This window comes from Sphaerodactylus townsendi, linkage group LG04 (genome assembly GCF_021028975.2).
Source record: "Sphaerodactylus townsendi isolate TG3544 linkage group LG04, MPM_Stown_v2.3, whole genome shotgun sequence".
Lineage (NCBI taxonomy): Eukaryota > Metazoa > Chordata > Lepidosauria > Squamata > Sphaerodactylidae > Sphaerodactylus > Sphaerodactylus townsendi.
Window position 1 is genome coordinate 15,638,686 of NC_059428.1, and position 26,047 is coordinate 15,664,732.

Consider the following 26,047-nt stretch of genomic DNA (forward strand, 5'->3'; position numbering starts at 1 on the left):
TCCTTCCTTCCTTCCTTCCTTCCTTCCTTCCTTCGTGATAGCTATGCTATTGCAGATCTTGAAGTAAGGTGCTGTTTTATCTTCCCCTTCTTTCAGTGATTCCAAATTGTGTCTATAGGTGCCAAGGTGCCTGCCATTTGGTTTCCTTGTGACCATTTGCTTCTTGTCCAAAGCATCTCTTCCTCAAAGCAAAAAGCTAATCATGGCCTCCAAATTCCATAGGGAGATGTTGCCAAACTTCTGTATGGAAGGACCACTTTCTTCTTTTTATGCACCTGCTGCCTTGGGTGGAGGGAATGGGGAGTACGAATATAAGAAGTAATTGGAATTCAAAGACACCAAAGCATGGCTAAAATAAACTGGCATCAGAGGCTTGCAAAGTTTGAAGAAAAAAATCATTTTTTAAATTTACAAGGTTCATGGTTGAGCGAAGATTTAAGGCTGCCCCCCCCCGATGCTAGTTGAATACTCCACACACTAGGCTTATCTGTCACACCAAGACTTCTAGAAAGTGAATGGAGCTTTGTTTTTGTTCACATCACCAACACTGTTGTTCACTGGCTGCCAGTGGAGTTCCAAATCGTCTTCAAGGTGTTGGTGTTGACCTTTAAGGCCCCTCATGGCCTGGAGCCCTCATATCTTCATACCTTACCCTACATGTCCTGACTCGGCCTCTTGTCGGCAGAGTGAATTTCCTGGTGGTCCCCCACCCCTCTATGATGCGGCTGGCCTTTACCCGTGCCAGGGCTTTTATGGCCCTGGCTCCAGTTTGGTGGAACACTCTTTCTCCAGCTGCGAGGGCCTGTATACAGGACCTTGATGTGCGGGACCTTGGTGAGTTCCGCAGGGCCTGTAAGACTGAGCTGTTCCACCAGGCTTGGTGTTCCACCAGTCGCTGAGTTACCACTGCTTTATGATGCTCCATGTACCACCTGTTTACTTTTGACTTCTTGCCGGACCCCCCCCCCCCGGAGTTAAAACCGGACGCCATCCATTAAATTGTGAGTGGGATGTACTGTATTGTATTGCTGCTACCATTTTAACAGATTTTATGGATTTTAATGTTGTGTTCGATTGGTCTTTGCACACTGTTGTTTTATTTCGCTTGTACACCACTCTGAGCCCTTTGGGGTGAGTGGTCTAGTAAATCGAACGAACGAACGAACGAACGAACGAAACGAACGGACGGACGGACGGACGGACGGACGGACGGACGGACGGACGGACGAACAAACAAACAAACAAACAACTTTCTGTCTTCCTAGACTAATACCAGTGGGACTATTTCTGTGACTGCCTACAATACCTACAGAGTCTATTCTCAACATGCTGACACAGTTGGTAATACCAGGTAGGGCTATTCCAGTCACATTGATCTTCAGTGGATATGAGGGCATTGTTAAGCTATTTTTCTCAGCAGATAGCACATATCCATATTCTGTCTTTACTGTTCCTAGGCGAGACTTCAGAATGAAGATAGCAGCTGGCAATTCTTCCCAAGACAACCCTGTAAAATGGATTCAGACAGACGTTAAAGAAGTGGTAAGTATTTCTCCTGGACTTTACTTGCTGATTTGGGAACATGTTGCTGCCCTATAAGACAATGAAAATGAAATGTACAATGAAATGATCATGCAACAGCACTAAAACAAGCCATAAATAATACTATATAAAAACTAGTCAAAGCAGAAAAAGTTTCAAACAACATTGAAGTCACACTCAGAAAAAAGGTGCTCAGTGTTGAGACAGATTATAAAACAGGTAAAATTTAAATTTAAAGCTTCTTTTATCCCATTACCTAGAATCACAGAATCATAGAATTGGAAGAGACCCCAATGGCCATCACAAAAAACCCCCTGCAATGCAGGAAGACACAATCAAAGCACTCTTGACAGATGGCCATCCAGCCTCTCTTTAAAAACCTCCAAAGAAGGAGACTTCACCACACTTCGAGGTAGTGCATTCCACTGTCAAACAGCCCTTACTGTCAGGACGTTTTTCATGATGTTTAGGTGGAATCTCTTTTCCGTCACCTGGAACCCATGACTCCTGGTCCTTATTACTGGAGAAGCAGAAAAGAAGCTTGCTCCCTCACCAACATGACATCCAGGGGGCAGAGCGAGGGAGAACCGCCCTCGAGGTATGCGCACCCCCTGTGCCCCTGCCGCAGAACCGCCTACCGGAATGCCCCAGGAATGTCCCCGGAATGCCCCTGCCATGCCCCCCACCAAGGCACGCACCTCATGCATCACGTCCCCCCATTGGCACAACGCCATTGATGACATCCCTTCAAATATCTAAACATGGCTATCATGTCACCTCTTAATCTTCTCTTCACCGAACTAAACATATCCAGCTTCCTAAACTGCTCCTCCTAGGGCATAGATTCCAGACCTTTTACCATTTTGGTTGCCCTCCTCTGGACCTGCTCCAGCTTGTCAATATCATTCTTGAATTGCGGTGCCCAGAACTGTACACAATATTTTAGGTGAGATCTGACCAATGCAGATTAGAGAGGTACAATTACATCCCTTGATCTTGACACTATACTCCTATTGATACAGCCCAATATCACATTGGCTTTCTTGGCTGCCACATCACACTGCTGACTGATGATCAGTTTGTGGTCTACTAAGATTACCAGATCTCTTTCGCATGTAGTGTTGTGAAGCCAGGTGTCACCCATCCTATATCTGTGCATTTTATTTTTTCTAAGTGTAGTATCTTACATTTCTGTCTGCTGAAATTCATTTTGTTTGTTCTGGTCCAGCTCTTTAATCTGTCATGCTCATTATGAATTCTGACTTTGTCCTCTGGGGTATTAGCTACCTGTCCTAATTTGGTGTCATCTGCCAATTTGATTAGTATGCCCTCTATCCCATCATCCTTGATAACAATTTTGAATAGCACTGGGCCCAGGACAGAATCTTGCATCATCCCACTAGTCACATATCTCCAGGATGAAGAGAAACCATTGATAAGCATCCTTTGAGTTCGATCAGTCAACCAAATCCATCTAATAGTAGCATTGCCTCGTCCACATTTCACTAGCTTACTTGTGAGAATATCATGGGGCACCTTGTCAAAAGCTTTACTAAAATTAAGGTATGCTATGTCCACAGCATTCCCTTGGTCTACCAAGTTTGTCACTCTATCAAAAAAAGAGACAAGATTAATCTGGCATGACTTATTTTTCAGCAACCCATGCTGACTTTTTGTGATCATAGTATTCCCTTCTGAGTGCTGGCAGATCACCTGTCTAATGATCTACTCCAGAAACTTCATTGGTATTCATGTCAGGCTGACTGGACAATAATTATTAGAGTCCTCCTTTTCCCCCTTTTTGAACATGAGGATAACATTAGCCGTTTTCTTGTCAATTGGGATTTCTATTCTCTGGGAATTCTCCAAGATTATAGCAAGTGGTTCTGAGATTACTTCTGCTGGTTGTTTTAATGCCCTGGAATGTAGTTCATCAGGCCCTGGAGATCTGAATTAATTTAAAATAGCGTTACCTAGCTTAACAGTTAGAATATTCTTAAAGTGGCAATGGGAATAACTCAGCTTGGCAGTGCGAGAGGCAGGCTAGGTGGGATCTTTTAGACAGCTATACCGGAATTGGCTTTTGAAACGTTCCACAGAGAATACAAGGAGACCAGATTGAATGTAAACATTTTTATGTAATTGATTGTATACAAGGAGACCAGATTGAATGTAAACATTTGGCAAAAACATTCATACAGTGAGACATGGAGAAGCATACACACAGTTCCTGAGATATAGAAAGGGTGGAGGAATAGGTTTGGATGATAGATTGGGATGGGGTAGCACAGGGACTATATGTTACCTAGGTTCTGCTGAGAAGTTCTGGAAGAAGGCAAGGATTCCTATGCTAGCATGGAAATCTAAGCGAAGGGCCATATCGTGTCTCAAAACCAACTTGACCAAGAGAGGATCAGGCCAGTAGTGAGCACTGAGTTAGGGGTGCACAGTACTTTTATAACCCTTTGCGCAGTGTGGGCGGGAGTAAGTAAGTTTAGTTTCGTTTTCCTGGATTTTCTGGGTTTCCATGCTAGGATTGCTGGGCTGAGCTAATTAGCAGCTCTATCTATTGTTTCTAAGTGTCAGGATAATAGATTATAACAGGGAAGCTTTGAAAAGCTTATTCAAAGTTGCTCCTTGGGAGTCTCTGCCCATGTGCAATATTCGGATTTTGACTGAGGCTTTTGAGTGGATCAGGGAAGGGCCGATCGTAAATGTTGATGGTTTCTAGATACAAAGAGATACCACAATCTCAGAGCAGGGTGTTCCTGTATTATCTGCATAGCTGCAGCCTTGGCAAGGTGTGGTATTCAAAGATACAGTCCATGAGACTTCTGGTCTCAGGCTCATTCCGCACATGCAAAATAATGCACTTTCAAACTGCTTTCAGTGCTCTTTGAAGCTGTGCGGAATAGCAAAATCCACTTGCAAACAGTTGTGAAAGTGGTTTGAAAACGCATTATTTTGTGTGTGCGGAAGGGGCCTTAGTTATCTGGAATAAATCAGTGATTGAATTCTGCTAGCAGGTATTTTGCACTTGGCCTGTTTTTGGTTTGGACCTTTGCTTTACACATATATGGCTGTTAGCATATATCAAATACATATACTGTATGAAAAATCATATAAAATCCATGTTTCCAGAAGGTAGGGTATGAAGGGGTAGGGCAACAATAGCCTGGTGTTTCTGCACTAACTCTTTACTTATTCTGTGCTGAATTTCTCCTACTGTATCTTCTGTTTCATTTTCTCCTGAATGAGCACTGTTTTCCTTTTTGGGAAAAGGCTGAGGCAAAGAAGGTGTTGAGTAGTTCTGCCTTTCCTCCATCCCCTGTTAGTATTTTGTAACAACAACAAGCCTTTACTGGCATACAATTAGTATTTTGCCATCTCCTCCATGCAGTGACACTATCCTATCATTTTTTCTTCCTTTTGCTATGGACATAACCAAAAAAAGCCTCTTTTAAAACCTCTCTGGAAAGCCTCAGCGCATTGCAAGCTTTAGCTTATCTGACTTTCTCCCTACACATCCTAGTTATTTGTTTGAATTCCTCTTTGGTGATTTCCCCCATTTTCTATTTCTTGTACATGTCCTTTCAAAATCTTAGCTCAGTTGAATGTTCTTTAGACAGCCATCTCCTGAGACACCTCACGTTTTTCCTCCTCATTGGAACTGTTTGAAATTGTGCCCTCAAGACCTCACTTTTAAGAAACTCCCAGCCATCATGCACTCCCTTTTCTTTTAATATTTTTTACCATGGGATTTCACCCAGTATATTCCTAAGATTACTGAAATCTGCCTTCTTAAAATCTAGAATGTGTTTACTACGCTTAGCATCCCCTTTCCAGTGTATAACAAACTCCATGAGAACATGATCACTCTCACCTAAGGATCCTACCACTTCCACTCCACTAATCAGGTCATCATCATTGGTTAGGAGCAGATCTAAAATAGCCATTCCCCTTGTTGCTTCTTCTACCTTCTGGACCATGAAATTGTCTTCAAGGCAAGCGAGAAATTTGTTGGACCTGATTGTCATGGAAGAGTTTAACTCCCAGCAAATATCTGGATAATGGAAATCTCCCATTACTACTATTTCTCTTCTTTGTGCAAGTTTGGTCATCTGTTCCAAGAATTCATCATTCATCTCTTCAGACTGGCATTATTATAGACCCCCACAATGAGATCAGTGTTGCTTCTCTCCCCCTTAATTTTTACCTAAATGCTCTCAACCTGGCTTTCAGGATTTAAGTCATGGACCTGCTCACAGCTGTAATAATCTTTTACGTATAATGCTACTCCTCCTCCTTTCCTATTTGATCTGTTTCTCTGAAATAGATTTTACTCTTCAATTCTTATGTTCCAACCATGAGACTAATTCCACCAGGTTTTAGTGATATCTATTATACCATATTTGTTTTAGTATGTTAAGAGTTCGAATTTATTGTGTTTATTTCCCATAATCTACATTGGTCTAGAGACATTGAAGGCCATGGTACATTTCATCTGGCTGCTTCTTTAAGGTTTTTTAAAAGAGGCTTTTCTTTTTTAAAAAGGTTTTTCCTTTCCTGTAGAAGGAAAGATAAAACGTCATGTGTAGTGTGCAGACAGCCTCCATACATTTCAGTGTGGCCACTGGCTGATCAGAGCCTTTCAAAGGTTAAAGGAAGGTCAAAGGAAGGGCAGGTGAACAGCCTGAAAAAGGGCACTTCCTCACATGCAGAATAATGCGCTTTCAATCCACTTCCAATGCACTTTGCAGTTGGATTTTACTGTGCGGAATAGCAAAATCCACTTGCAAACAATTGTGAAAGGGGACTGGAAATGCATTATTCTGCATGTGCAAAAGTGTCCAAAGCCATGTTATACCTTGTTAAAGACATGTTTAGACTCTGGCAGAAAGGATTTTGTGAAACGTTTGCTGTGAGGTTTTCAGCTTATGTTGCCACAGGCTAGCATCCTCATCTCTGAAGATGCTAGTGGAATCTCAGGAATAGAGATATTCAGACCATGGCTACATAACCCGGAAACCTCACAACCTCCAGCAATTTATGTTTCATGTGGGGGTGTTAATGGAGGTAGATCAGCTTGGTGACTTATGCGATATGATAATAGGCCTTTTCTGCCTAGGTCCGTGGTGGTGCAAGCTGAGAGGAAAAGGTGCAAGGTAGCTAGTCTGGGTATGAAAGCAGCTTCAGCTGGGGTTTTGTAATTATTGTAATTATTTGAGGGCTGTATTCCCTCCTTGGTTCTGAAGATCTCTGGGGGAACTTGGGCCAGTCACTCTCTCTCAGCTTAATATACTTCAGATGATCATTGTGAGGATGAAAACTGGGATCATGACCATGCGTACTGGCATAGACCGTTCAATAATAGGTGGCAAAACAACCTACAAACAAATCTACCATGCCTTATTTACTCACAGGAACAATGTATCCTCCTAAGAAGCCCAAGAGGTAGATTTTGATGAGAGAGTTAGAGAGAAAGCAGAACTTTCCTCAAGTCCACTTAGTGTCATGGCTGAGCAGGAATTTGAATCTACATTTCTCAGCTCTAAATGCAACTTTCTAGTCAATGCTCTGACCTCCCTGTTTTCTTGGGCCTCCATCTTGGCTAAGAACAGAACTTGGTGGGATGCCGGAATATCCATGACTCAATCTCTGTGCCATATTTTATTTGTAAACTGTCATGGAAGGAGGAGGCTTTTCCCCATTGTTATTTTAACCATTCCAAATCTAACCCGCCTTGTTAGAAAGGACACCAATTTTCCCCTTGTTAGGAAACATATTCAATACATGTAGGAAAGTACAAGCCCTAGGGAAGCAATGAAATTGCAGAGATGTGTTGTAGTGGGGAAAAGCAGTTTTTTCTCAGAGTGTGTCTCTTTGCCGAATTGGATCACAGGAAGCTACAATTTGCAAATAAAGCATTAGCTATGGAGAACCAGTCATAGTTGCATGGAGTGTTCTTTGCATAACATTTGTGAAATTACATTTGGTATCACTTGTGTATGTTAGATGATGTGGAAAGGGGAGATACACCAACAAGCAGTTTTGAGAAGAAGAATAAAGGACTTCTGACCCCGGTCACACTTTCCTGACAGGCAAGAAGTCCTGCCCCACAACCTTGATGAACTTCTTGACCATAGCTATTAAGGCCCATTGAGTCAAAAGCCTCAGCAATGCAAAGAAAAGACCATTACTGTTGACAATTAGATAGACTGAGGCACTTGACACAAGAAAAAGTTCTATGTGGGTTTTGTTTTTTGGAGCTGGGAAATAGCTTTTATGGAAACAGTTATCAGACAACTGGAAGATGATTTTGGAGATAAGGACGAGCATACTGAAGGTCTTGGCTGGGTCTCCTTTTCACCTCATGGTGCTCCAGAGATCTCTCTCACTTTTCTTGCCTTGGATCAAACTTTCTTTTAGGAGCTCATATGCTGCTGTCACTGAGGACTACAGATAGAAAAAGTGCAGAGAAGGGCAACGAGGATGATTGAGGGACTGGAGCACCTTCCTTATGAGGAGAGGCTGCAGCATTTGGGACCCTTTAGTTTGGAGAGGAGACGTCTGAGGGGGGATATGATTGAAGTCTATAAAATTACGCATGGGGTAGAAAATGTTGACAGAGAGAAATTTTTCTCTTTCTCACAATACTAGAACCAGGGGGCATTCATTGAAAATGCTGGGGGGAAGAATTAGGACTAATAAAAGGAAACACTTCTTCACGCAACGTGTGATTGGTGTTTGGAATATGCTGCCACAGGAGGTGGTGATGGCCACTAACCTGGATAGCTTTAAAAGGGGCTTGGACAGATTTATGGAGGAGAAGTCGATTTATGGCTACCAATCTTGATCCTCTTTGATCTGAGATTGCAAATGCCTTAACAGTCCAGGTGCTTGGGAGCAACAGCCGCAGGAGGCCATTGCTTTCACCTCCTGCATGTGAGCTCCCAAAGGCACCTGGTGGGCCACTGCGAGTAGCAGAGAGCTGGACTAGATGGACTCTGGTCTGATCCAGCTGGCTTGTTCTTATGTTCTTATGTTCTTATGTTCTAGGTCCCCATAGCAGACACCATGACACTCATTAACCAGAAATTCCCAAAAGACATCACAGCCCTGTTTCAACATTGTCTCACTACCAGCTACTTCCAGTGGGATAATGAATACTATGAACAGAAAGATGGGGTAGCCATGGGTAGCCCTCTTAGCCCTGTAATAGCTAATTTTTATATGGAACATTTTGAGAAGCAAGCCCTGAAAACAGCACCAAAAAGCCCACCATATGGTTCCGTTATGTGGATGACACATTCACCATTTGGAGCCACGGAGAAGAAGAACTAAACAAGTTCCTGGACCATATCAACAAGATCCACCCAAACATCCAATTTACTATGGAGAAAGAAAATGAAGGAAAACTACCATTTTTAGATGTTTTAGTCATCCGCAAACCAAACCAGCAATTGGGACACACAGTATACAGAAAACCTACTCACACAGACAGATATCTACACAAAAACTCCAATCACCATCCAGGGCAAAAAAGGAGCACCATAAAAACCTTGGTACATCGCGCAAACAGAATCTGTGAACCTCACCTCCTACAAGATGAATTGAATCACCTAAACAGGGCTCTACAGGCTAATGGTTACTCTAATACAGAAATCAGAAGGGCTGCAAGACCAAGAACAAGCCACATGAACAAAGATAAAGAGCCATCTAGAGGGAAGGTGTTCTTACCATACATCAAGGGAACCACTGATCGCATAGGAAAACTGATGAAGAAGCACAACCTGCAAACAATCTACAGACCCACTAAGAAAATTCAACAGATGCTACGTTCAGCAAAGGATAAGAGGGATCCTCTAGCTACTGCAGGAGTCTATCGCATACCATGCAGCTGTGGACAAGCTCCACATAGGAACCACCAAACGCGAAGCGCACAGACACGACATCAAAGAACACGAAAGGCACTGCAGACTATTTCAGCCAGAAAAATCAGCAATAGCAGAACACATGATAAACCAACCTGGACATAGAATATTATTTGAAAAACAGAAATTCTGGACCACTCTGAAAGCCACTACGTCAGACTACACAGAGAAGCAATTGAAATCCATAAGCACATGGACAATTTTAACAGGAAGGAAGAAACTCTGAAAATGAACAGAACTTGGCTGCCAGTGTTGAAAAATACTAGGGTCAAGACTGTGTCAAACCAGCTCCACACAAACACAGGATGACCATAGACAAAAGAAACAGGCCAGGATACTTCTATTCAGATGCTCCCACCAGTGACCTTGCTATCTACAGGGTTACTCCCAGGCTATAGTCTTCATTGTTACTCATACTTCTATTCAGATGCCCTCAACTATTGACCTGGTTGCCGCCTTTGTTACTCATAGACAAGGTTTCCCCACCCACCCTGGACACTCCCCACACACCCTGGACAGATATATACTCCACTTGCTTTTCCAACATCAGATCCTCTGAAGATGCCAGCCACAGATGCAGGCGAAACGTCAGGAGAGAATGCTGCTAGAACACGGCCATACAGCCCGGAAACCACACAGCACCCAAATAATTTGCAAAATTTCTGAACATATGTGTCCTCAACCAGCAAACAGTGAACAGTTGAGGGAAGGAAGGCTTGTCTTCTATTGATATCATAGCACACAATGTAAAAAATAACAATACTTGGCTGTGATTGAAATACATTTCTTTCTGTAATGTGTACACTAGAAAATTGTTTAATTTTGACCATTGAGGAAGGCCTTTCAAATACATATGGTCTTACTTAATATTGGCCTCAACTAAGGGAAAACCCTTTGGATGAGGCAGGGTGGTACAGGAATGGCGCCATTGTTGGCTGCCAGCCTGCTCTAGATTGGCTGTTAGTCTTTCTGACATTATTGAGGTAAAATGTTTGTAATCCACTTTCAATCTTATATATATATATATAAAGCTAACAGTGACTTTGTTAGTCACTCCCTAACGCCGAAACGGCTGGACGGATCGCCCCAAATTTTCACATGACGTTCCTCCCTGTTGCGGGCAGGTAATCGGACCTTCAAATTGCCGAAAGTCCATACCTGAGCCAAGTAAAACGTCTTTTTTTCCTGGCGCACCAGGCCATGAAGCTGTTTGTGTTTAACTGTCACCCTTAGAATGTTTGTGCAGCCTGTCTGTCTGTGGCCTGAGGGCTTGGGATGAGGGCTTAGAATGTTCGCGCAGATGGGCAGAGACGAGCATTGAAAACAGTAAATAGGTAACACTGTTAGGTAATACGACTGGAAGTGAAACACATACACACTTTGCCATGTGAGACACCAGGTGGGGTTCCCCCCCTCACACACAGGTAACTTTCACTCTCTGTGCCTCACTCACTGCTACCACATAACAGACATACTTTCATACACATCCAGCTCATCCTCACACACCTCACTCTGCCCTCCCTCACATCCAACCACCACTTACCCACTTCCTCACCCATATTCACCACAGCTCTCTTTTACTAAAAGCGAGCTGGAGTTTGCCTTTTTCTTCTAAGAAAATCCGCGGGGTGAGGGCGAACCAACACTACTGGCTCCATTTCTTTTGCTCATGGCCCTTTAAGAACCCAGGGATCTGGCCTCGATCTGAGCGCCTCACCACCCTGCCTCTGCTGCCTGACTGGGATAGCCTCCTTGCACCAGATCTGCCTTACCCAAGCCAGGACTGTGCGTGTCAACCAGCCTCATGGACAGCGGGATTCGCACTCTGGACAGTTCCATTGTGGAATGGAAAGGGTTACATTATACTAAAAAAACAAGACAGCACCATATAACAATGTGAATTGAAAAGGGAAAGAGGGATTCCATTTGACCACCCCAAAAGGCTATGCTGCGGATCATTGGACCTGCATGTACATCTGTGTGGGTTGCGGACTGCGATGAGAAGGACAATTGCCACAGCAACGCATGGCCGGGCCCCGCTAGTAATGAGATAAATCTGTAAGACTAATGATGTTTGTTCATTGTCTTCTTTATGTATTGTTGGGTAAGCATTTCGAAAATTATTTTATATAGAGTGGCTGGAATTCATGGGCAAAACTTGGTAAAACTTCCCACACCCCTCTTCTACTAGCCCCCCCCCCCCAATCTGCAAGAACTATTAATCTTCCCAGGCAATATTCAATGGTTGTATGTTATCCTCTTCTGTTATCTTCATGCAGAAAAGAAATGTTTATGTGAAAGAAGTGTCATTTCCAGGAAAAGGACGGAGAGGGTTTTTCTTTCAGGTAAGTATCTCATATTTTGCCCTTTTCTCTCCCTTCTTCCTTCCCTTGTCCAGGGAAAAGACTTAGACCCCTTCAGCACATGCAAAATAATGCCCTTTCAATCCACTTTCACAATTGTTTACAAGTGGATTTTGCTATTTCACAAAGTGAAATCCAGCTGTAAAGTGCATTGAAAATGGATTGAAAGGGCATTATTCTGCATGTGTGGAAGGGGGCTACGTTCTGTCAGATGTGCCATGCATTTGTAGCACAGTCTCACTCACAGAGGCCGAGCAGGAGGGAGTGCTGAGGGCTCAGCTAATGGCTGTGGATAGCCCAGGCACTCCGCCCTCCCACACACATGCACACACAAGCTCTTTAGGCAATTCCTGTCAGGAAATGTAGGCAGCCACCTTTTTGAGGGAAAATGGAACTCTGAGAGGCTTCTTAACAGTCAAACAAACAAGAATGTATTTACAGGCTTGTTCTTCTCAAATTGATGGTACAGAGAGATTTTAAGTGTTTTTTTTTCTTAGGGAGGGAATACTTAGATGTTATATTCAGATCTTAGCACTTTTACTTCAGTTGTTTCACAAAAAGGTTGTTTCAGTTCTAAAATATACTTTCATACACTCAGTTAAGTCCTGCGGGGCAAACCTTTCCTACATAGTCCTGAACAAGATCCTAAACCACCCACCCTTTACTCTTCAGGGTTTTCTCACTGAGGTGGGTCAGAGCAAGCCTTGGGTTTCTCTAAATCCTCTTTTGACTCTGCCAATTATACTAGCACACCCTCAGGTACTCTCCGGTCCCATTTCCAAGTGCTGTCTCCTCTGCAACAATTACCAAGCCCTTTGTGTGGTCTTAGGATTGTCCCTATGAATAGGTTTTCCCTCTGTTCTTTTACCGGCACCTGGCCAGCTAGCCTCTGGTGAAGTCAGGTTCTTTTCCTCTCAGCTTTTGAGAGATTTCTGTGAGAACTCTGCCCAGCCAGCCTCTTGACTCTCACTGACACGATCTGTTGACTGACTCTCTCTGTGTCTGACTCGATCTCTCAGGTGAGCACACACTCTTTCTGTGGCTCTAGCTAACTGCAACTCAGCCAGCCCATCAGGTGGAGCTGTGGTTAACTCATTGTGCTCCTGTTTTGTCTGAACTGCACCTTTTAAATTAACCATTTTATTAGCAATCCATCACACATGTCCTTGAATGTTCATAAAGCTGTAAAGTGCTTAGGAAAAAGCATTGCTCAGTTTTGGATCTGTGTAACCACATTTCAGTTTCGTTTACCTCAGTCCATCACTCCTCGTTATCTAACTCCCAGGTTTCTCACCATACCTACAAGCTTAAGGCTTTGTTAGTCATAGGCCTGTTCCGCATGGGCCTCGGGAGTGGTTATGAACCAGTATACTTGATGCTGATGCACCACCGGAGCCATTTGCAAGCTGTCATGAAAATGGCCCCATTGCCCGTGGGGCCACCTTCACATAGGGCCTGGTGATCAATCAATCAATCAATCAATCAATCAATCAATCAATCTATCTATCTATCTATCTATCTATCTATCTATCTATCTAATATCTATCTATCCTATCCTATCTATCTATGCTAACCACATCTATCTATCTATCTATCTATCTATCTATCTATCTATCTATCTATCTATCTATCTATCTATCTATCTATCTATCTATCTATCTATCTATCTATAGGTCGCCTCATCCCCGAAGGGCTCGAGGTGGCTTTACTTCCCCATTTACCTCTTCTCAGCTGCTGTTGCTCTGCAGAGCTGTGGGGAGACGCCCCTGTGGTTATGGCGATGCCTCCGTGGTTGGAGGTCAAGAGACAAGTTCTCTGGCCTCTGCAGAGTGGCGGCAGCCTAGAGGAGATAAGAGGGGAACCAAAGTGGTGCGCGGAAAACGGCGGCATTCACCCAGTACTGTTCGCTCTGCACCGGGTGGACACCGCCATATTTTAAAAAGACTTGCTCATTGAACGAGTCAGAAAAATGCCATTTTGGGGGAAGTGGGCCATTGTGGCTTTGCTTGCGGCAGCTGTGCGAAGTCCTCCCCCCAAATGGCATTTTTACCAGCCCCATGCTGGTCTTTATGGCCCGTGTGAAACAGGCCATATTGTTTCCATACTTGCAAAGTGTTTGGAAGAATTAGGCTTACCAGCCTCTAATCCATTGTTATGCGCAGACTGTGGATGTGTCAGGATCCTGAGCCACAATCATGTATTGGGCCTGTTGCATATGTCTTCACTAATGCTTGTAGTTGACTAGGGCTTCCCCTGGCTGGATTTTGGCATGCTCTTACTCTGGGACCTGGCTGGTGGGTATAATCTGATCACTGAGGTGAAGGCCAGGTGGCTTATTGTAATCGGGTTGAAACTGGTGACCATAGCCGCAGAAATATAAAGACAGTGTCTATATATTGGATTACATTTTTTTGCTCCCAAAGATGTGCTATGTCTTATTTTCAGGGGATGTCTTATTTTTCTGTGTTCTGTTCGTTGGGCATGCTTCCAAACAAAAACTTTGCTACGTCTTACTTTTGGGGGATGCCTTATATTTTGCACTTCAGCAAAACCTCTACTACGTCTTATTTTCCAGGGATGTCTTATATTCGGGGAAACAGGGTAGGTGCGCACTGGTAGAAAAAATGAAACTGTAGGCGAGAACTTTTTCACGAGATGTTCAGGCCTTGTGTGAAAAGGGAGGGGGGGATACTGAGTGATACTGACAGGTTGCTGCCCTTTCCAGAACCCTACAAGGTCACCTTTAGTGAGTTGTGACTCAATGTAACTTTCCATAGTGAATCCATTCTTGTATATTCCAAGTTAGCTTATCGGTCTTTGCTAAATGGAACTGCAATTTCATCCACAGATTGTCTTTCCAAAGAAGAATTTGGGTCATTTCATGGAAACAACGGAGATGCTCATCATGCCAGACACTTATCCATGTGATGACTGCCATGGAGATGGATGCCATGGAACGATAGTCTGACTGCCTCTAAGAAATGTTATTCCAGCAATTTATGTTTCATAAAAGGGTGTTGGTGGAGGTTAGTTCCAGCTTGGAATTGGCTTCTTAAATGGGATATAATAAATAGGTTTTCCATAGCCTGCTGTTCTCATGTGGGTCTACTTCGGTGCAACATGGCCAGATGGACTTTTGTGTTGATGTGTTGATCTGAATACTGAATTCCCTCCTTGGTTCCAGAAAGGTGCCAATCCAGCTAAACTTGGGCCAGTTCCTTCTTTCTCAGTTTAAGCAAAACCTTTCAGGGGATTATTATGGGGGTAAAAACGGGAGCACTCAAGGTTGAGAGTTTCTTTTGGGCAGAGTTCTTCTGACAATAGGATGTGGTTTACGCAGAGTAGATATTTATTTCCTAAACAATTTTGAAAAGGTAGCTTCTAAGCTTTCTGAGAGAGTTACAGAGAAGGGCTAAAATTCCCCTCAAGTCCACTCAGTAAGTTGTGATTCAAAGCAAGAATTTGAGGCTGGCTTTCTCAGCGCTGAAACAAAGCTTTCTAGTCTTGTGCTGTTCCCTACAAGCTCGTTTTCTTGGGTCCCCATCTTGGCTAAGGAGAGAACTTTAGAGGGACGCTATGGCATATCAGTGAAACTGGGTTTCTCCTACCATATTGTATTAGTAAGAATTGTCATGAAAGGAAAGAGTCTCGTTTGCCCACTGGGTTTATCATTTAAATAATTCCAAATCTCACCCACTCCCTAGTTATAGGAAGCAAGCTTAACCAATTGGAAGGAAAGATATCACACGCATACGTAGAGGCAATAACAAGCTAGCCCAGAGGAAAACAATAGGGAATTTAGAAGCAGGGGGAAATGAGGGGATTCTCTCACTGTGTGTTTCTATGCTGAACTGGGATCACAAAGCTACAATCTGCCAAATAAAGAGTTATTCTTCACAGAAGCAGTCGATGGGTTCACTTGGAGTCTTCCTTTTTGCATAACATTTGTGAAATCACAGCTGGAGTTTCCACTGTGTATGTTAAAAGATAATGTGAAAGGGAGGTATGGGCAAGTTGTCCAGTTTTAGAGTGGAAGAACAAAGGACTTTAGGCTGACCCAGACCACACCTTTCTGACAGTAAGCAAGAAGTCCTGCTCCACAAGCTTGATGAGCTACAGTCATCAAAGGCAACTGGAACCTCAGTGATTCAAATAAATGCATCTCATTCCTTTTGTTGAGTCAGCAGATATTTTACGGAGGGCAATAAATGAGCAGAAACCAACTTCTCATTAAAAGTTTTCCTGTAACTTCACCTTGTGTATTGTCACCTCTGTGTTGGTCTCAAGAAAATATTCTATGGGTGTTTTGTTATGGAGCTGGGGAAAAAAACTTCTACAGAAACAGTCATTAGAGAATTGGAAGAAGTTGTGACTCAGTGATGAACCATCTGGTTCATGGACAGGATGTCCATTGTTGAATCACTGGCATCTCCAGTCAAAAGGGTCAGATAGGAGGTAGGGTTTCCAGTTGTAGCCTAGGGATTCTTGGAGATTAGGAGGGAGATACCTGAAAAGGACAGAGTTTGGGGAGGGTTTGGAGATCCGAGGGGATTTGATGAGAAGAGTCCAGCCTCCAAAGATGTGCTCTCAACCAGGGGAATAGAGGTCCCCACTTGTAATTTCAGGAGAACTTCAGGCCTCCCTTGTAGGTTAAGTAGCACAAGAAAGAGGCCTGCGCCAACTGAGAAAACGCACCCCAAAAAGTAGACTTCCATCCAGGTAAATACCATGATATTCATTTAAAGCAAGAAAATGTATGTAAGCAATGATGGGTTGGGTCATACTGATCTTGGCACAGTCCTTAAGAGCTATGGTGCAGTGGCATACTTGATGCTGGTACACCCCCGGGGCCGTTCACATGCTTCCATGCGCACGGCTCCACAGCCGCCATGGCCCATGGAGGCGCCTCCAGATGGAGGCACACCGCTTTTTAAGTTAAAAAGAAGCAGTGGGCCAAAAAACAGCACCTCCCACCAAGTGCCATTTGCTTGGTACTGGGTGGATGCCGCTGTTTTTTTTTTAAAAAAAAACATTGTTGTGGGGAAATAGGCTATTGTGGCTTTGCACCACCAGTGGCAGTTGTGTGAAAACCTCCCCCACAATGAAATTTTTACCGGCCGCATACCCCTGCATACAGCCCCTGTGTGAAACCCGCCTCAGTTTTACAAAACGGCAAGTAATGCGCAACCATGATTGCCTATGTATACGAGAATCAGCTTTTTGCAGAAGAAACCCACAGGAGAGCAAATAAAGTTTTAACCATTTTTATTTAAAGATAACAGAAAGACACAAGCACACAATAAAGGCAGCAAAACACACACACAATCCTAGGATATGGGCAGTTGTGAAAGAATAGTTCTGGAATAGAAAAGGAGCAGCAGTGGCGTAGGAGGTTAAGAGCTCGTGCATCTAATCTGGAGGAACCGGGTTTGATTCCCCGGGGCTTCTGCCAGCCTGAGCCTGTGGGAGGGCTTATCTGCAGGGAATTCAGGATTAAGCTTGCACACTCCCCACACACGCCAGCCTACAGGGTGGACCTTGGGCTAAGGTCACAGTTCTTCTGAGTTTCTGTGCCCACCCACCTCTACAGGGGTGTTTGTTGTATTGAGGGAAGGGCAAGGAGATCGTAAGCCCCTTTGAGTCTCCTGCAGGAGAGAAAGGGGGGATACCAATCCAAACTCTTCTTCTCTTCTTCTTATAGGGAGGGAGGGACAATAAAAGTTATAGTCACTTGCTCTTAGAGCGGAAAGGTCTGATGAACAGAACTGATGTATTGTTGAAGGCTTTCATGGCCGGATTCAATTGGTTCCTCTGTGATACACCTCTGAAGATGCCAGCTATGAGAAAGGGATGGGCAGGTGGGCAGAGTGGTGTGTAGGGGTCAGAAGGTGAGAGAGCAGAGTGAGGAAACAACAGCAGAAGAACAGGTCAGGTCAACCTGCATCAGGCCTGGTGGCAGCTGCCACATCAGTCAGCTCTGTCTGGCCACCCCCAGCAGTAGTGGTCACTGTGTCAATTGGCTGAGCCTGGCCTTGGCAACCACTGTGTTTCTCAGCAAGAGTTCACCTGGGAAGTGGCCACAAGGGGAGTGGAACTGGTTTTCTAGGCAGATCCCAGCAACCAGGCAGAAGGTTGGTGGATGAGGACATGAGAGGCATGTGCAGATGGGGAGTGAGGAAAAACTCTGCCAGGGGTGCCCGCACTGTGCCCCTGCTGCAGCAGTGCCTGTTCCCGTCCTGCTCCGGAATGCCCCCTCCACGGCCCAGCCACGCCTCCATCGCTGTATGGCTGTGTTCTAGTACAATTTTCTCCTGACGTTTCTTAGTGGGTCTGTAGATTGTTTGTAGGTTATGTTTCTTCATCAGTTTCCCTATACAGTCAGTGATTCCCTCGATATATGGTAACACTTTTCCTCTAGTTGGCTGTTTATCTTTATTCCTGTGGCTTGTTCTTGGTCTTGCAGCTCTTCTGATGTCTGTAGTAGAGTAACCATTAGCCTGTGGAGCCCAGTTTAGGTGATTCTGTGATGGAATTGTACTGTAGATCTAGCAGCATCACACATAAGTGTTAAAAGGGTCTTTGATCTTCCAGTGGGACATCAAAAGGCCATGGAAATTTACCCAGGACAGGAAGATGCCCAAATAAGGCATTTCAAAGGCTTTGGGTAACCACATGACAGTAATAGGAGTTTTCTTATAAACTAAAGAATAAAGACCAGGTGATTCTACCATGGGCTAAGCTAAGAGAAGCACCTCTTGGCAGGAGGTCCCAACAGAACCACAAGAGTGTATCCAGCTGAGCAATCTCTGTAACTGCATTTATGTTTTATTTCTTTTATTTCTGTTTTTCAATAAATCTTTGAGAACTCAGCAGACCTGGAGTCATTGGAGGGGAAAGAACCCAGGATCGAGGTGATAACAGTGGCTCTCCCAGTGAGCTTGAAGGGGGCAGGGAAGCTAAACAGTTAAATTGTCTGGCACAAAAGGAGTCAAACGGAGTTTACAAGAAGACTCTCACAGCAGAAGACCCGGAGATGTAGACAGGTCTGTTTGAAGGGGGCAGAGCAGATGCTCTGCCCTACAGCTCTTTCCAAAGTTCTGATGAGTTTAAATGGGAACAACAGAACTGTCCTACCTCAGCTGGTTGCAGGGAACAGGTCCCAACCAACAACCCTGCACAGCTGACTAGTGGTAACTCTGTGATATTTTTTTGGGAGGAAGATGTTCTGCACAGGGAACTTCTGGAAAAGGAATATCTGGGGAGAAATGAGGTAACCAGTAAGCTGGTGATCCCAAAGAAATTCAGAGAGGTGTTAAAAACTGCACATGAAATGCCTCTCTCAGCCCATTTGGGAATTAAGAAAACACTGGCTAAGATACAGAGGAAATTTTACTGGCCAGGCATTGATAAAGATGTGCAGCAGTTTTGTACAAATTGTGATGTGTGGGAAGGTGGATTTTCCCCAAGGTGATACAACTGTGATTGCACAACCAGTCAAAACAGTCTATGTTGACGTGGCAGATCCTGTAACTGTCAAAAGCAGCAGCATCCCTCTACAAGCAAAGCGGGAGGGAGAGAAGGTCTTTTTGGATGCAGGCTTTGAGGATGATATGGTTTGGTCTGATATGCACAAAAAGCACTGCCTCGGTTAAATGAGACTTGCTCAGATTTCAAAGCAGTGTTTTCCAGTGAGATAGGCAACACTGACACAACACTGATAGGCAACACTGACATAGTCTTACACAATGAAGCAAAGTCTGGCTAGAGACATGCCACAGATGTTGCATCATGGGCCCTTTCCACACATGCGTGGAAATGAGCCTTCACCGGCATAATTTATGCTGGTGGAGGCTCAGGGATTGTTGCGTGATGTTAGCGCGGTGTACAGTGGTCTCTACTTTTTTCCACCACCCAGAGAGGCTGCTCCTCTCTGTCAGCCTCCCTATCACTCAATCTTCATGACCAGCATCGCTTCTGCGGGCTGGGGACTCCGCCCACGCCGCCTCCAACCTCCAGTGGGGTCAGAGGGCAGCATGGGCTGGTCCCCTCGCAGCCCCTCCAGAGTGACACATTGGACATCAAGCCCAGTGGGGAGGCGCATGCGGGGAAAGTGATGTCTTCCCAGCGGTGCGGTTCGCATCGTGCCAACGGGAAGACACTGCTTTGCAAAAACCTTGCTCATTGAGCGAGGTTTAAAGCAATGCCTTCATGCCGCTTGGGGGTGGGCAGGACGGTGCTGCTGCAATGCAGCAGCACCTTCCAGATAAGGACAGCAGTTCTGTGATTCATGTCTTTTGCCATCCCTGGACCACTGCATTTCACCCGTGCAGAAAGGGCCATGGAGTAACCAGGAAGAGAACTTCAAAAGCAAGAGATACTATTGTGTTTTCTCCAGAGAAGAAAGTATCAGACTATGGTTGAAAGGAGCATGACTACTGTAGTTCAATGCTCTAGTGTATTGCATTGCTTATTAGTCTGCAAGTATATTCTATGTTAACCTGATCTTCTTCATTCTGTATTGTTATGCTGTCATGTGGAAGTGTTATGCTGTCATGACTGATGTGGAAGTGACACATGTCATCTTCTTTTCTATATGGATAGATGAAATATATAGACTTTGGGCCTACAGATTTCCTCTTTAAAGGGGGCGTGTGATGCAATTGTACTGTAGATATAGCAGCATCACACATACATATTAAAAGGGTCTTTGATCTCCGAATGGGGAAACCAAAAGACCATGGAAATTTTTTACCCAGGACAGGAAGATGCCCAAATAAGGCACTTCAAAGACTTTGGGTAACCGCATGGCAGTAATAGGAGACTAAAGAACAAAGACCAGGTGATTCTACCATGGGCTAAGCTAAGAGAAGCACCTCTTGGCAGGAGGTCCCAACAGAACCACAAGAGTGTATCCAGCTGAGCAATCTCTGTAACTGCATTTATGTTTTATTTCTTTTATTTTTGTTTTTCAATAAATCTTTGAGAACTCAGCAGGCCTGGAGCCATTGGAGGGGAAAGAACCCGGGGTTGTGGTGAGATAAGCGTGGCTCTCCCAAGCTTGATCTCCGCCTCAATCATCATAGATTCAGTTTGTATTAAAGGAGGTGGGGTTCACAGATTCTTTTTGTACGATCTACTAAAATTTTGATAGCACTCCTTTTTTGTCCTGGGTGATGATTGGAGTTTTTATGTCGATATCTATCAGTGTGTGTACATTTTCTGTATACTGTGTGGGCCAATTGTTGGTTTGGTTCGCGGAAGACTAAGACATCTAGAAATTGTAGTATTTCCTCATTTTCTTTTTCTGTAGTAAATTGGATGTTAGGTTGGATGTTGTTAATGTGGTCCAGAAACTTGTTTAGCTCTTCTTCTCCGTGGCTCCAAATTGTGAATGGGTCATCAACATAACAAAACTATGCAGTGGGCTTTTTTGGTGCTATTTCAAGGGCTTGTCTCTCAAAGTCTTCCAAAGAATTCCACTGCAGCCTAAGGTGAAGAATCTCCATTCAAATTTATGTATTTATGTATTTATGTGTTTGTTTGTTTGTTTGTTTATTATTAAACTTATATACTGCCCTCCCCCGAAGGGCTCAGGGAGGTTCACAACAAGCAAACAACAACAGGTAAATAAACAAATAAACACCGTACATTTGGTACTGGTGCACATTAAAACACAGCGTTCAATCATAATATAACATTTCAAAACAACAGATGGCGTCTAACAACTAAAACTCCTCTAAGAGGGAATCAGCAGGGCCCCAGTTGTTAAAAAGGGGGGGTATCAGCGGCTGGCCTCCCCAAAAGCCCGGTGGAATAGCTCGGTCTTACAGGCCCTACGGAACTCATTAAGGTCCCATTAGGCCCTGGACAGCTGGAGGAAGAGACTCACCAGGCAGGGCCAGGGCTGTAAAAGCCCTGGCCCAGGTGGAAGCCAGCCGCATCATGGAAGGGCCAGGAACCACCAGCAAGTTGGCCTCTGCCGAACGCAAAGGCCGAGATGGGACATATGGGGCCAGACAGTCCTGCAGGTACGATGGTAGCAGCGACTACTGGGCGGCATTTGCCTGGCCGCACCTGCCTCCCGGTTCTCCTTTCTGGGACCATCCGTGGAAAGGGCCTATGTTTCTGTCTTCACACACAGACAGACACAGAAACACTCTCTCACACTGAGCACAATGCTCACACACGAGGTTTTTCTTTGCTACCTGTAAGATGGATTCACCTTAAGAGGTGAATGCCTAGGCCACATGTGGGCTCACATGTGCCTAAGTTCTGTAACTAAGTTCTGTAACTAGAATAGTAAGAATTTATTGTGTGTATTCCATGTGTACCCTACCCTGATTTAGTTAAGTAAAGTTTCATTTTATAATCACAGCAAAATTCTCCTGGTCTTTCCTCTCACTCTGCTTATTACCCAAATAGGGAAACAATTCCCCAACACAAGTGTGCCGAGGAATGAGAGAAGAGATCCTAAGTCAGGGGTTGTAACAGGGGGGCTAAGTTGAAAAGGAGTGGCTTGCCAGTGGCAGAGTGAACATTAGACCCTGGTACTGCCAGATCCTAGTCCACGTTTCTAAACACGACACCACAATAGCTTTAAGTTCTCCTTAATGTCATAGGCTGCTCGAGAAGCAAGAAGCTCTTTTCCTGGTTCCTCCTTTGGAACATGGGGTAATTTTAAAATGTCATTGTTTCGGCAGGATCTTTTGCCAGTGATTTCAGCCCCAGGGAGACTGAGTGGGTTCTTAAAGCACAGGAGGCTGCAGTGTACCATCCCTTTGGAAAGCTACTTCAGCAGGAGCCTGAAGGGGACTGTGGATGAGTCCTCTCTCTGTCAGTAGTGAGGCAGGGAGATGCTGTGAAGGAGAGGACTGGCAAAGGGCCCAACTAGGGTGCTGTGGACATGCAATCCCTCTGAGCCTCCTTTGCTGTTTTCTGCCGACTGTTTGGCTGATTGACCTGAAGGCACTGGATGAATTTGTGAACCTTCCTGACCCCCACTACAACTATACCCTTATAAAGCAGGTGGAACTGCCCAGTGTGGTCGTATCAGCCAACTTTAATACAATCAACATGACTTCCCAGAAGTGGCTGGATGGTAAGTACCAATTCAAGGAATGATATTCTGACAGCTTTTGCAGTGAGTGATGGGGGGGGGGGGGGCTTCAGGCTGTACTGCATCCTGACCTCTGAAGCTCTTCTGAAGGGGGATCCATACAATCTGACTTTTTCGGTCAATTGGGCTACAAGCTCAGCCTGATGGTTTTCAAAACTCAGTCCTGGGCTGTAATTTATTTACTTATTCTTTGGTCTAAAGGACTCAGCTACAATTAAGTCCTATTAAAATTCTCAGGCCAAATGTTCTTGGGGCATGTTCTCTGCATCCCTGTCATCTTAAAGTGTGAAGATTTGCCAGACTTTCTGCTACGGAGGGAGGCCTTCCACTGACAGATGCCCGCTGCCCGTTTCAGTAGCCGTGGGAAGACCAATTTAAGATCTGCCGCCACTGCTCTGTGCAGATGGTGACGGGTAGCTCTTATCCATAGACCTACCTGCTGTGACTGCCAGGTTCTCCCTAGAAATGATGTAATGATGTTGGCAACTTCAAACGCCTCCCATGTCTTCATATCCCCACCTGGAAAGCCCATTCGAATCTCCTGGAAGCCATTTCCCAGGTGAAGTCTGGAGAGCAGTAGTTGGCGTAGGAGGTTAAGAGCTCGTGCATCTAATCTGGAGGAACTGGGTTTGATTCCCTGCTCTGCCGTCTGAGCTGTGGAGGCTTATCTGGGGAATACAGATTAGCCTGTGCACTCCCACACATGCCAGCTGACCTTGGGCTAGTCACAGCTCTATGGAGTTCTCTCAGCCTCACCTACCTCACAGGGTGTTTGTTGTGGGGGGGGGGGGAAGTGCAAGGAGATTGTCAGCCCCTTTGAGTCTCCTACAGGAGAGAAAGGGGGGATATAAATCCAAACTCTTCTTCTTCTTCCTCAAGAAGCACAGTGGTTGCCAATGTCCTGCTCAGGGAATTTACACAGTGACCACTTCTGCAGGGGTAGGCCAGGCCTGCTGATTGCTTTGGTAGCTGCTATGAGGCAAGGTACAATTGCAGGTTCACCGAGTGGTCCCCATTGCTCTTCCATTGGACCCCGTTTCCTCACTTTGCTTTCTTACACTCCATATGAGTCTTTCAGACCATTAATATCATCTTCCAAGTTTCTGCTTCAAATTTGCTTCCTCATGAAATTAGATGGGGTGGGGTTAGGGGGCTCTTGAAGTGGGTGGCTGTTGTACCACAACTGTGGAACTTTCTACAGGGATTTTCATCTTTCTCTTTCTGTCACTGCCCACGTCTCAATCCTTTAAAGTTTTTTTTCTGATATTTTCTGAAAGTTCCCTCTGTTCAAACCTGGGTTGTAATGGCTCTTTTCCATGCATTAAATATGTGCTTTTAGTCTAATTTTGATTGTTTTTAGATGATTGCTTTTCTCTTTTAATTGTTGGCTGCTTCGGTTGCCCTCATTGGGCAGAAAGGTAGCAGCATTTTACAATTTATGTCTCTTTTGTTTATGATGATAATATGAACGTGACGATGGTGATGGTGGCCTTGAATGGAAAATTCCGCGTTTCTCTCCCCAGAATCTGAAGTGGACAAACCGGTCTGGAAGCATGAACTGTTGATTGTTGTGCCCAATTTGCAGAAACATGTAAAAAATATTGTCTTCTTATGATCCTACCTGAACAAAATAATGACATGATTCGACGTGATTTTTACACCAGGATTGGCTTTATTCACGCATCTGTGGCATCAGAATCGTATGTGCCAAGGGACACTAAGTGGGAAAAATAATTCTATCTTTGCTTAGGACAGCTTTTCTTTGGCTGTGGGTAGAGATGAGTGCTCCCAGCATGAGAATTAAGACAAATGCAGATGACCTAAAATGATACATTTTTTATTTCATGTTTAAAATTTCTATCTTGCTTCTCCTCCAAGGTGGTTAGATGGGCATACAGAATTCTCATCCCTCCTCCATTTCATTCTCCCTACAAACATTTGAGGTTGTTGAGGGTGAGAGAGGTTGACTAACCTGGTGATTAAGTCTTTCCCACACGAGTCATTAAGTCCAAAATGTTGGAATACAGTGTAATTATAATTATAATTAAAATAGGAGTGTGGAGGTCATAAAATTATCTATCTAGGAACCAGTTTAGGCTGTTCTATGTTACTTCAAGTTATCTTGTCCCTAGTTGTCTTTTACTCAGAAGTCTTCTTCATTTTTATTTATTTAATTTGTTTATATTTGGATTTATACCCCCCTTCCCTTAGGGGCTCAGGGTGGTAAACAATAATGATAAGCCATAAAAACAACTTAATAGTAAACAATTCAGCATAAAATGACTTTAAAAAACAGCTTATAATCCAGAACCTGAGAGTTCATTTTCTGAGTTACTACCTCTCCCTCAGTAGTATTTAAGGGAAAGAATCCTTTACAGGACAATTGGGATCCCTTACAGCGGTGCCCAAGGTAAAGGGGTTCCCGTTACAGAAGCCTTCTCCAATTTAAAGTCCAGAACCTGAGAGCTCATGTTAGACTCTATATGCCAGTGACTGTGGTTTCCCTGCAGGGTCGTGGCTGTGCTGAGGGGGACTCTTCCGCAGCCTCTCACCTTCAAGGTAAGTACAGAAGAACTTATCTGCGCTGAATGTTCCCTCTGACTTCCCAGCTGAAAAGGCGCTACTCAATTGGGAAGGGCCCAGCTTCTCTATCCAGACTGATCCAACATTAATGTTTCTTTTTTTTGCTTCTGTGCCAGAATGATACTTCAAGATGCAAGAACATCGCTGGATATGATATAGTTGCATGTTCATGGCGGATGTTCATGAATAACAAGACTGCCCCCGCGCACATTCTTGTGCAGTTCCCAATGGTCAAGGTAATTGCAAAAGTATGATCGTCGCCCCGAGCCATCACTGGTAAAGGTGGCATAGGTGCTGAACGGAGAGCAAGCAAGGACACCCCTAAGCTCTTCAAAAGAGCCTGTCCGACTTATTCTCACTGCCACCTCTGAGGGAACACGGATTAACACTGCAAGGAGATTTCACTTTCCCCTCCAAAATCTGTTTACCGTATATACTCATGTATAAGTCGACTTTTTCAGCACATTTTTAAGCTGAAAAAGCCCCCCTGGATTTATACGCGAGTGAAA

General features: G+C 44.3%; 1 protein-coding gene across 1 annotated transcript in view; it reads left to right on the plus strand.

The window, feature by feature from the left end:
* LOC125431257 (autocrine proliferation repressor protein A-like) overlaps positions 1-26,047 on the plus strand; it is a 315,545-nt gene that overhangs the window by 267,431 nt on the left and 22,067 nt on the right. Inside the window, exons 9-11 of the mRNA XM_048494024.1 lie at positions 1,266-1,351; positions 1,458-1,542; positions 11,756-11,821. Coding sequence (XP_048349981.1) covers positions 1,266-1,351; positions 1,458-1,542; positions 11,756-11,821 — 237 coding nt within the window. The remainder of the gene's footprint in view (positions 1-1,265; positions 1,352-1,457; positions 1,543-11,755; positions 11,822-26,047) is intronic.